The sequence below is a fragment of the Podarcis liolepis genome (assembly GCF_965112155.1).
Source record: "Podarcis liolepis genome assembly, chromosome: 11".
Classification (NCBI taxonomy): domain Eukaryota; kingdom Metazoa; phylum Chordata; class Lepidosauria; order Squamata; family Lacertidae; genus Podarcis; species Podarcis liolepis.
Genome location: NC_139565.1, coordinates 39,611,883 through 39,624,539, shown reverse-complemented (window position 1 = coordinate 39,624,539; position 12,657 = coordinate 39,611,883). Strand labels below are relative to the sequence as shown.

Sequence of the window (12,657 nt, the reverse complement as noted above, 5' to 3'; positions counted from 1 at the left end):
TAAAGCGGACATTTAAACATAACAATTACTATAAAATACCACTACTGATAATTGTCCCATTTAAAATACCCAAGATTTGTTTTCCCATTTCCCATTTGCCTATGTTCCCATTGTATATTATATCTCTGTATTCCAGAACTTGCCAAACTGTGTGTTGCAACATGTTAGTGTGTTGACTGCAGTGTGTAGGTGAGTCATGTGAATGCTCCCCACGCTCCTCCCGGGGCTGGAAAGGAGTTAGTTTAACCTCTGGTTTGCTAATAAACCTGAATTACTGTGCTGCGAGATGATGTAAAACTGAATTACTGGGCCGCGAAATGATGCATGTCTAAAAAGTGTCCCATCAACATGAAAAGTTTGGAAAGCTCTGCTTTATCCCTTTTGAATGGCTACAACAGCATTTCTACTCCAGCTGAAATTAGCAATAAATAGAAATACTAGGATCTGATATCTGATAATCTAACCATTTTCCTATCCCAGGCCAAGAGCCCTTTACATTGAACCCTGTGTTAAAAGAAGCCATTTTCAGCATTGGAACAAATGCATCATGTTGTGGAAAATAAGCAGAAGTCAGTTGTTATGACATAATTACCAGGGTACTGCTCCAAAGGTTTGCAAATCACACAGCAACTAACACATTTCCTCACTGAAATCCAAATTAAGATCTGAAAGTGGGATAGCAAATTCAACAAGCTCAGATGTCATAATTTCACTGCTACATTAGATAAGAAATGTGTGAAACTGATTTATAGAACAAAATTAAAATAAATGAATTGGTAACTTCAAATTAATTTCCATTTTGCCCAATAAAGAAGTTTGTAATGCTTGAGGGAAATCATAAAGATAATTATCTATTTGAGGTTCTAATTTGCTGCTGACTCACAATCAAAGGCTTCACGATACTAAGCTGTCCCTTACTGCAGAAAGCATAGCTAAGCTCTTGGCAAGAACCCAGACCTTCAAGGCACCTTGCCACCATCTTTTCTTTAAGGTCAATTGATTTATTTTTTTTAGGGGAGGGGATTGGACAAAAGCACAAGAATGCTCTTTCAGCATGCAATACAATTAGGGCAGTTACTAAACTGATGCTAATATGTTCACCCTCATTTTACTTATTCCAATAGATCTTTAGCCACAGTTGGCTGAGAAGAGGTGCTGGTAGATTTAGAGGCTAGAGAAAAAGACAGGAAAAGGCAAAAAGAGGCAGCAGTGGCAAAACAGCTGGAGGCTCCAAAATTTTGGGGTACGAAAGAGTGGTCAAGTTTTCAAGTATTCAGTTCAGAAAACTATTAAATAACATCTTTCAAAAAGCAAATGCAGTAAAACTCGCTTCTCGAACAGCTCCGTTGATGATGATGATGATGACGATTATTTTTTTTAATTTATACCCCGCCCATCTGGCTGGGTCCCCCCAGCAACCCTGGGCGGCCTCCAACAAAGTATTAAAATACAGTCATACCTCGGGTTGAAGTAGCTTCAAGTTAAGTATTTTCGGGTTGCACTCCGTGGCAACCCGGAAGTAACGGAGCGCGTTACTTCCGGATTTCGCCGCTCACAGATGCTCAAAATGACGTCATGCGCATGCGCGGAAGCGGCGAAACGCGACCCACGCACCCATGTTACGTTTACTTCAGGATGCGAACGGGGCTCCGGAACAGATCCCGTTCGTATATAGAGGTACCACTGTACTGTACAGTGGTCTGTTAAACATTAAAAGCTTCCCTAAACATGACTGCCTTCGGATGTCTTCTTAAAGTCTGGTAGTTGTTCTTCTCTTTGACATCTGGTGGGAGGGCGTTCCACAGGGCGGGTGCCACTACCGAGAAGGCCCTCTGTCTGGTTCCCTGTAACTTGGCTTCTCGCAGTGAGGGAACTGCCAGAAGGCCCTCGGCCCTGGACCTCAGTGTCCGGGCAGAACAATGGGGGTGGAGACGCTCCTTCAGGTATACTGGTCCGAGGCCGTTTAGGACTTTAAAGGTCAGCACTAACACTTTTAATTGTGCTCAGAAATGTACTAGGAGCCAATGCAGATCTTTCAAGACCAGTGTTATGTGGTTTCGGCGGCCGCTCCCAGTCACCAGTCTAGCTGCCGCATTCTGGATTAGTTGTAGTTTCCAGGTCGCCTTCAAAGGTAGCCCCACATAGAGCGCATTGCAGTAGTCCAAGCGAGAGATAACCAGAACATGTACCACTCTGGCGAGACAGTCTGCTGGCAGATAGGGTCTCAGCCTGCATACCAGATGGAGCTGGTAAACAGCTGCCATGGACACAGAATTGACCTGCGCCTCCATGGACAGCTGTGAGTCCAAAATGACTCCCAGGCTGCGCAGCTGGTCCTTCAGGGGCACAGTTACCCCATTCAGGACCAGGGAGTCCTCCACACCTGCCCACCTCCTGTCCCCCAAAAACAGTACTTCTGTCTTGTCAGGGTTCAACCTCAATCTGTTAGCTGGCATCCATCCTCCAACCGCCTCCAGACAAACGTTTCAGCTCCCGAACACCAAAAACCTGGAAGTTGTCAGGACCTCGCCCTACACTCGAGTAGGTGTTCCAGTTTTGAACATTTTTCGGAAGCCGAACATCCAATGCAGCTTCCGCTTGAGTGCAGGAAGCTCTTGCAACCAATCAGAAGCTGCGCTTCGGTTGTCCCACGTTTCAGAAGCCTAACGGGCTTCCAGGACGGATTACGTTTGACAACCAAGGTTTGACTGTAGTTAACATTAGTAAAAACAAATTAGTTTTTGTTTTAGGCTTAAAATGTGTAGTAGAATGAGTACATTGCCATACATCGAGTTTTAACACAGTATATATATATTTTCAGTTGAAAAGGAGGTTGGCTTCCATTTCAAATACTTTATATCCCACCAAAGCCTTGTGGCAACTCATTTGTTTTCAAAAAATATATAGAATCTAAAGCCAGTTATATTATACCATAGACATTAAGTTAGAACTACTCTCATAAGCTGTCAGATTTTTAAAAGTAGAGCAAAGTGAGCACCACTTCAGTGCAATGTAAAATTTACGGTAGTCTAATGAACACCATCTCTCTCTCTCTCTCTCTCTCTCTTTCTCTCTCTCTCTCTCTGTGTGTGTGTGTGTGTGTGTAAAGGTTTCTTCAAACAATTGATCATATATTTTGTGAAATGACATGCTATGGAGTACAGCAAATGTATATACAGCAATGCTTTCTGAATGATTTTTTTTAAAAAAAATGCAGCTCTGGTCTTTTATTATGGTGGAGGGAACAGGAAAAACAAACATTTCTATGGTTTCACACACACACACCCCTCTTCAACCTTCCTGCAATGGAATAGTTATGTCTCACTTTAACAAGTATCCATTAAATCTCATGAACCATATCCTGCAGTTAATGGGCTGTTAAGATTTTAAAGCTTTGCTAGTTCTACTGAAAATCCCTAAGCCCTCCTCTAGTAGTGACAAGACTTCTATAGCAGTAAGAAATCAGCTACAGTTTGATTGTTTGAAAATGAACCAAAGTAAACACATTATTTTTGTTTGAATGAATGGTGATTATTTTGTCTTCAACAAACACTGATAAGCACCCAACAAAGTAAGTTAATCAATAAGAATAAGACACCATATGGCTGTATTTGAACATACAAATATTGCCTTTGCATCTAACAAGGGAAATTATTTTTTTCCAATAAAGGTTCCTCCCTTTCTCACAGCTACATAAGCTAGCTCATAAGCTAGTCAATGCAAGAATGGCAACTCTTCTGAACAAATGGAGTAATAAAACCCAACAAATCATGAGGGCCAGATGGCATCCACCTGAGAGTTCTCAAAGAACTCAAACGTGAAATTGTTGATCTTCTAACAAAAAGATGTAGTTTGTCTTTCAGATCAGCCTCCATGCCCAAGGATTGGAAAATAGCCAATGTAACACCAATTTTAAAAAAGGGATCCGGGAACTCTGGGAATTTCAGGCCAGTTAGCTTAATGTGTGTCCTGGGAAAACTGGACTTTCTAAACACTCTGACATTTCTGATTGGTTCCACTGGCATATTTGCACTAAACTGACCTTGTCCCTCCCATGTCTCCATCTTGGTATGGTATGAGGCAGCATCTAAGCTGTAGGGAAGCCAGATGAGTGACGTAGCTTCAAAACACCATCCAGTTCTGTTAGATTGCAAGTCACCATAAAAAAAATGTTTAAAAGGAAAGGCAGTTTAAAAATACAATAATGTATGGAATTAACTGTTACACTATATGAAGAATGCATATTAGAATACAGTTAACATCCTTCAATTATCAAACATGTATACATGTATACATTTGTATACATTTTTCTGCAGCTTCAGCAAATATATAACTTATACAATTACAAACCTTCCATCTCCTCTCTGTCACAAATTTGAATATTACAACTGATTCTAACATGTTCATATCCTATGATGTTTTATATTTTACTTTTTTTAAAATTTCCAAAAAAGTTTGGATTCAGGCAAACCAACTATTATTTCTAGCATCCATGAACATTAGTATGGTCAGTCTTGTTCAGCTCTTTGGAAGCAGATATCACTGACACATTCTTTTATACATTTCTAAATTTTTAAAATATTTTTTGTTGTAAACCGCCCTGAGATCTACGGATGAAGGGTGGTATATAAATTTAATAAATAGTAATAATATTTTTATGTTTACAGAAATACATTTCCAAAAATATTTATAGGAAATTATTATTATTTATAGAAAAAAACAGTTGAATAATTAACTACCATTTATATTAACAGACTTCTCACCAAATAGTGTCTATGTGGCATTCTAACAATCTAAATGCCAATTCAGCCTACTTTTACTTTATTTTAATTGTGTATAATGTGCAAACTGTAAGCTCTTATTAACATTTACTGAGACTGAGAAATCATGACTTTAAATCTTCAAAGTTAAACAAACAAAAAAGACCATATTTATATATAAAGGAGCAATTGCTGCTGCAAGTATTCTGATCCTCCAGCTGCTCTCCTGGCACAATCCTCACTTAAAAACACAGTCTTTGGTGCTGGAGCACTTTAAGGATAACAGTTCCTTATATTTTCTTTTGTTTAATCATGTTTTGACATGAGTTTAAGCAGGTTCTTCTTATCTGATCTAATGTAAAACAGATTTCTGACACATCTTAGAAGCAACACTCCTACCAATTAGCAGGCAACAGAGACATTTTATTTTCAAATGGTGCACAATTTTGAAACTCACATTACTACTTTATTTAAAATGTAGCTAATTAAGTTTCCCAAGAGCTTTCTAAGTGCTTTTCTATTTAACTTGCAGTCCACTTATTCAGCTAAGTGATATCAGTTCCAAGTGGGAGAAGTAGCTTTCCGCTTTGGTTACGTTTGTATTACATTTGTGCCTGCAACAATCACACCAGTTTCCTGCATGCAGTGTACCGTGCACAAAAACCTTCACTAGTTGGTACTGATAGTTGGTACAATCAGAATTGAGGGTACCAGTCATTTACAGAGGAGGAATTGGGAAGGGCTACCATTCCTCTCGTACCAACAACATTAAAAATCTTTCTGCGGAGTCACAATGCAGCTTTAGAGTTCAAAGGTCAACAGTTGATATGATTTTCTCATTGCGCCAGCTGCAAGAGAAATGCTGAGAGCAGAGACAGTCTTTGTACATAGCCTTCATTGACCTGATGAAGGCCTCTGACCTCATCAGCCAAAAAGGACTCTTCTCACTGTTCAACAAGACAGGATGCCCACCTAAGTTTCACAAGATGATTGTGTCCTTCCACAAAAACATGAATGGCACTGTCCAGTATGATGGCTTGTCCTCAGACACCTTCCTTATAGAGCAGTGTGAAACAGACCTGTGTTCTAGTCGCAACTCTCTTTGACATATTCTTCTCGGTGCTATCATATGCTTTCAGCTCAACTGAAGACAGTGTGTACTTTCATTTGAGGAGCAATTTTGAGGGTCTGTTCAACCTGGTATGTCTCCATACCAAGGCAAACGTTTGGTGGGTCCTTATTCGAGAGATGTTGTTTGCAGGTGACATAGACTTGACAGTGCACTTCAAGGAAGCTCTAGAGAGATTCATCAAATCATTTTGCCCAAGCCTGCAGGGAGTTCAGCTTTACCACCAGCCTGACAAAGACCAAAATCCTGGGTCAGAACGCTACCAGCACTCCACACATCAGCATTGGTGGCCACACCCTTGAGGTGGCAGATGATTTTGTCTTCCTGGGTTCCACCATAACTAGCAACCACTCCATTGATGTTGAGCTGGACAAGTGTATTAGTAAGGCAGCTACGGCAGTATCTGGCCTCTCCAAAAGTACATGGGAGAATGTGATGAACATCCAAGACCAAGATGAAGGTCTATCAGGCTTGCACGTTGAGTGCACTGCCTTATGGAAGTGAGTTGTAGGCAACTTACAACTGCCAGGAATGACGCTTGAATGTCTTCCACATGTGCTGCATAAGGAAGATTCCGGGCATCATATCTCAGGACAGAGTCTCAATCAAAGATGTGCCCTCCCAAGCCCACATTCCCAGCATGTTCACACTCCTAACCCAGTAGTATCTACAATGGCTTGGTCATGTCCACAGAATGGAAGATGGCAGTATCCCCAAGGGTGTGTTCTACAGGGAACTGGCTTTAGTCACCAGGCAAGATGTCTGCATATGTGACATGAAGGCCAGCAACATCAATCCTGCCATGAGGGAATCACTTGCAGACAATTGTAGTACCTGGAGACAAACAGTTAGGTCATGCATCCATAGCGGAGACCAAAAGAGGAATGACTGGGAGAAGCACAGAGAGAAGAAATGCCATAGTGCAGGAGCAGCTGCACAACCAGCTGCTTACATCTGCCCCAGCTGCAACAAAATATCTCTCTCCCGGATCGGTCTCTATAGCCCAGCAGATGCTGTAACCTTCCAGCAGTCTGACTTCACCCCCAAAAGATACACTGCTCCATTGTCTCATGGATGTCATGTTGATGGATACCAACAACCAACAATAATATTCAGTGTTAATTGATTTTGTCATGCTTTGTGAAGCAGAGCAGAATACTCACAAAAAACTAAAAATCATTTAATAAGATATAAGTATCACCTGAGATACATATTGCCTGAGAAAACAAAAGCTTATCAAGGATAGCAATGTGTAGTCCTTGGGTGGCATCCCATAGCTGGGATGCTACAAAAAATTAGAAAATACTCTTTCCCTGATTGTCACTCACTTAATTTCTAATTGTAAGGACACCTAGAGAAGGGTGTCAGCAGATCTTAACAACCAAGCAGGTTGATCGGTGAGAAGTAAATCCTTATGGTACCTAAGTCCAAACCTGTATAGGGCTTAAAACTAAAACAAACAAATTAGCATCTTAAAGCGGCTTGGGAATGAACTGGTAGCCAGGGAAGATATTTCAAAATTGGCAAGTGGTGGTAGTTGGTATTTCAGTCTAATAGGAAACACTCCATGCCACTGTTAAGATGACATTGCACATGCTTAAGGACAGTTAACATTAGCTATAAACAAATATCACTATCTTTTCCACTCTTTATCGACAAATACAACAATCGGTGAATATTGCAAGTTAAGGAACAGTTAGTAATATTGTCTAAGTTTGTAAAAGCCAAATTTAGAATACCAATTTATCTAGGAACACAGAAAGTTGTCTTATACTGAGTCAATCTAGCTGGTCCATCTATCCCAGTATTGTCTATTGTGACAGGCAGCAGCTCTCCAGGGTTTCAGATAGAGGACACTCCCAGCCCCACCTGGAGATGCCAGGGATTGAACATGGGGCCTTCTGTATGCAGAGCGGGTGCTCTACCACTGAGCTACTGGAATATTCAAATATATTATGAAAGAAATATGATTTCCCTAAAAGGTCTATTACAATATGCAACAATGGAAGGAGGGAAGAAAAAGCCCCCTGGCAAGCAATCAGTTCAGACCTCTAGCAAGGATGAGGAACGACTGAATGGTGAGGGGAAGTCATCTGGTAAGAGTTATCTATTTCTTTTTCAGCAGCTCACTGGGCGGGAAGAAGGTAAGAAACAAAGTAGGGTGTATTAGAGGGAAAGTGGTGGCCCTGCCCATTTTTGGCTTAAGCCCAATCCACGGTAACTCCTATGGTAGCTGCTGACAGAAAAATGTTTTTTGATCCCTATACTATACTATGAAATCCCTGAGCTTGTGTGAACAAGTTAGGGAACTCCATAACCCAAACCACTATAGTTTATGCAACAACGTTTAATGCATTTGCTTTTGTCTTCCCCAGCATCTATTTTCTTAACCTTTTTGGCTTCTGAGGAGGCAAAATGTTTTCTTCCCACAAGATTTTGTGTTAACCATTGATGCTTGTAAGTAGTGACCCTGTTTCAAATCAAGCTGAAATGGTCTTGCCCGCCACCAGGAATTACTATTCCATCCAGTCATTTGTCCCCAATAAAATGCATTTATTTTTGTATGAATTCTTAACCAACACATAACCAGAGCACAGAGAAAGATCTGAGTTTGAATTCCTGCTTGGCTATAAAAGTCACCTAGAGATCTAGGTTAATCATTCTTTCTCAACCCAATCTAACAGTTGTGATAACAAGATCACTCTCATTTATGCAACTGAGTTCCTTGGTGAAAGGGCGAGATACAAATATAATGGGGGAAGGGAACAGGAACATAAGGGGAGCTCTGCTGGCTCACACCAAAGATCCACATAATCCACCCTATTTCCAACAATAGTTAGCTAGACTCTCGAGGAAGCACCAGAGAGTTCATGAATGCAAAAGTTCTCCTGCATCATTAAACACACAAACACACCATTGTGCCACGAGGCCTCTGAACCCAGAACTATTTAGCAATCATAGCTAACAGATACTGATGCACCTGCTGACCATGAATTTATCTAATCCCTTTCAAGGCTTACAGGCCATCACCAAATCTTGTGACAGCAAATTCTATAATTATGCATTATATGAAGATGCAATTTTCTGTATCTACAATATCCTTTTTAAGATGAGGTGACTAGCACCACACAGAGTACAGTGGTACCTCGGGTTACATGCGCTTCAGGTTACAGATGCTTCAGGTTACACACTCCACTAACCCAGAAATAGTACCTCGGGTTAAGAACTTTGCTTCAGGATGAAAACAGAAATCGTGCTCCGGCGGCAGCAGGAGGCCCTATTAGCTAAAGTGGTGCTTCAGGTTAAGAACAGTTTCAGGTTAAGAATGGACCTCCAGAACGAATAAAGTACTTAACCCGAGGTACCACTGTATTCCAAATGCAGCCACATTATAGATTTCTATAAATTCACTATAGTGGCTGCTTCATTTTCAGTCCCTCTCATAATTATCTCTGCTGCACATTGAGTTGATTACTAAATTGTGCTAATCGCCTCCCCATGGCCTTACTATCTCTTGTGTTCAGATACTTCAGTATACATGTGAACTGCTTATTCTTATTCTTATTATTAAGTTTGGATTTATTTTTTTGTTCCAGTATATATCACTTTACACTACCCTGATCTCTTCCTTACTGTCAGCTTCCCCACCTCCCAGTTATCACTTCTACCTGTCATTACATGCACAGATCTATTTCTAGCACTTCTTATAAGCCTACTGAGACTGCAATCATACATGCACTTATCAGGAAGTTCCACTAAACTAAATGGGAGTTACTTATCATAGAATTGTAGAGTTGGAAGAGACCCCAGAGGTCATCAAGTCCAACCACCTGCAGTGCAAGAATCTCAACTAAATCATACATGACAGATGGATTTCTGTATAGCATTTCCATTTCTTCCCCTTAACACCAAATACAGGCCAGAATATAATTTCCAAACAACAAATTAGGTTCAACAAAAGAATATTAACATCCTAAAGAGTAAAACAAAAACTGTGCATTAAGTCAGTCTTCTTTTGTAATTCAGAAATTAGTAGTTACCAGGAAAGGAAAGCAAAAGCTCTGATGGTTATAAAATAAAATATTATGGCATTAGTTTGGATGAACAACAAACAGAAAATTATCTCGAAAAAAAATCTAATGAAATTACTTCATTTCAATTTTTTAGAATGTCATAAAGTATACCAACAGCAGGAACCTTTCATTGTGTACATCACTAATAAGTCTACTTCATGGATAAACATATGGGTGGTATCTGACTAAAGCATACCAACAGAACCACTGAAAGCAATAAAGTTACTTGTGACTAACTTAAGTCCATTGGTGACAGTGGGTCCACTCTTGAACATTACTTAGTCAGATACCACCCAGGTTAAATTATCTCTGTGCATTTGTTATTCAAAAAGAAGTCTCACTGAATTCAATGGGATGTTTCCCTAGTAATTGCAGCCTTCAGTCACACAGATAAGTGAAATACCGTACTGTTGGTTTATCTGAAGGAACATAATCAATGCTTCTATAGGGTGATGCCTGTTCCTGCACCAATCCAGGGGTTGTGGTAAAACACAAAAGAAAATGTGCACTTTATTATGACCTTGACCAGAATTGGAACCTTTGCCCCACATAAAGAATGGGGCTCCAAATGTTATTCAAAAACTATAAATGAAATATCACTAATCTCTGTCATTTGAGTATCTTCCATAATATTGGGGTTTTAAACTTTAAGGACAATAATGGTATGGCAAGTAATATTTCTACTTTCTACAGGCTTTTCTACCTTATTTTGAAATCCTTTATTTGAAAGTTGGTTTGGTCAATTCTCAAAGTGCTAAACATATAATGTTGGATCCTGGCTTTGATACTGCCAGTGGGACCATCTCCTGAGCAGGGTTCTACTCAGGAGATGCTCCCACTGGTAGAAAGGAGGTGGGGAGATGCCTTTTGCTGATTTCGCCTTCTTCATGATGACCCCAGTGCCACTTCCCCAGCTGTTCCAGATGCCCACCCCCTGCCTTTTGGAGCACATTTTCAGCGAGCAGAAGTGGGCTGCAGTAGGAGGAGAAATCAGTCATGGAATCCCTCTATTGGATCAAAAACCTTTCATGGACAAAACAAAACTTTCCGTTCCTGGGAGGCAAAGTCTGTATTCATCCCACAGACAGTCACATCTATTAATTTCATGTAAGCTTTGAATAGTCATTTTCCACTTTTGAATGGAAAATAGTAGTTTGAACTACTAAGTGTTTTATTGCAATATGAAACACAAGCAATATTTTTTATCCTGCACATCATTACTACAAATTCAACTCTAGCTTCTTTGTGTGAAAACAAACAAATGAGAAACAGAAAAGAGAAAAAATGAGATAATTTCAACAAACCATACCTAGTAATAAGGACCGCATTATCATGGTGGGCAATTCCATTTTCTGGAATGGTGTTTCCATCACTTTGGTGAGAGAGAATGGATTTCTGCCACTTACAGAAGCTATCAAGGGACTTGTCTGCATGGTGATTTATCTCCAAGTTTGGCTGCAATACAACATGCATACCAGAAATGTTCCAAACAAATTACTAGGGTCAGTGGTTAAGACTTCTGAAGTCTAAATCTGATCTATAATTAGAAGCAGTGATTTCTAGGAATAATTTCTTCTTGCCAATTTTCATCTGTGTTAAATCTGGCCTACAAATTGTTTTGTGCATATAGATCTCATAGATTTAATTTAAACTTCAATAATCGTTTTGTTAAAAGTAATATTACAGATTAGTTTCAAATGTTACCTTTTCCCCACAGACAGATTAGTTTCATGTGTGAAAATATATTTAAATATTGGAGGCAGCCCTTACACTTTCCAAAAACAAAAACAAAAAAACAAGCTGTGAAAATTTTCTAGCATCCAAATATCCCATGTATGTCACACATTTTCATTAAATCAAAGTAAAAATCTTGAAAAACATTTATAATATAATACCATTTAATTTCTAATTTTAAGATCATAAAATGTTTGCAATGAGGTTTGATTATTAAATACTGTTTTTCTAAACAATTATTAGGTACATAATATTATTATACTTTGATTGTGTGATTTATATTTTAGGGGACTGATATTTATATCAGAACTCATTCTTACCTGATCTTCTGTAAGAACAATTAAACGAGTCACAATAATATTCACAACGTTTCCTAGGCTGGAATCACGGTAAAGTTTGGCAACCTGACCTCCAGAAAATAAGAAAAGACATAAAGTCAGACAAAAAAATTCTACAAATGTTTATTATTAACCAGTGCAGATTATTAACAGTACTACCTAAGTTACATCAAGTCTGACAAGCAAGAGAAAAGGGTATAGAGAATTTTTCCAACTCTTACTCACTACTACCCCACCCTTATCATAACCATTCCTGTAGCAAGCCCAATTCCATACCCAGTAAAAATGTTCTGCGAACTTGTTAAGTCAATGCTAGCCAAATGCCTGTTTTTATAATAGTATATGGGCTCAAAAGGGTCAATATATTGCATTCTTCTGTTTCCAAGTGCAATTAATTACTTTTCCTAATAAGAATTAAGGCAACTATCCACTTCTAGAGGAGAATTTGTAAAGGGATACACTTATGAACATTGTTGATGTGGAAGCCTAACCTGCTCCTTGCCCCAAACCATTCCTTAGACTCTGACCCTGGGTTCTTTCTTCTCATTGACATGCTAGTATTCTATTTGCTGTATTTTTTATGTATGTGGAAGTACATTCAGTCCTATGAGTACATAACAATA

The 12,657-nt window shown here is 39.3% G+C and overlaps 1 protein-coding gene across 11 annotated transcripts in view; it reads right to left on the bottom strand.

The window, feature by feature from the left end:
• The window catches only part of ADAMTS6 (ADAM metallopeptidase with thrombospondin type 1 motif 6), a 119,803-nt gene that overhangs the window by 78,485 nt on the left and 28,661 nt on the right, over positions 1-12,657 (bottom strand). For all 11 annotated transcript variants that reach the window (XM_083465195.1, XM_083465198.1, XM_083465197.1 and 8 more), the window contains 2 exons: positions 12,017-12,100; positions 11,272-11,417 (listed from right to left, as the gene is read on the bottom strand). In XM_083465195.1, the coding sequence (XP_083321321.1) occupies positions 11,272-11,417; positions 12,017-12,100 (230 nt within the window). The remainder of the gene's footprint in view (positions 1-11,271; positions 11,418-12,016; positions 12,101-12,657) is intronic.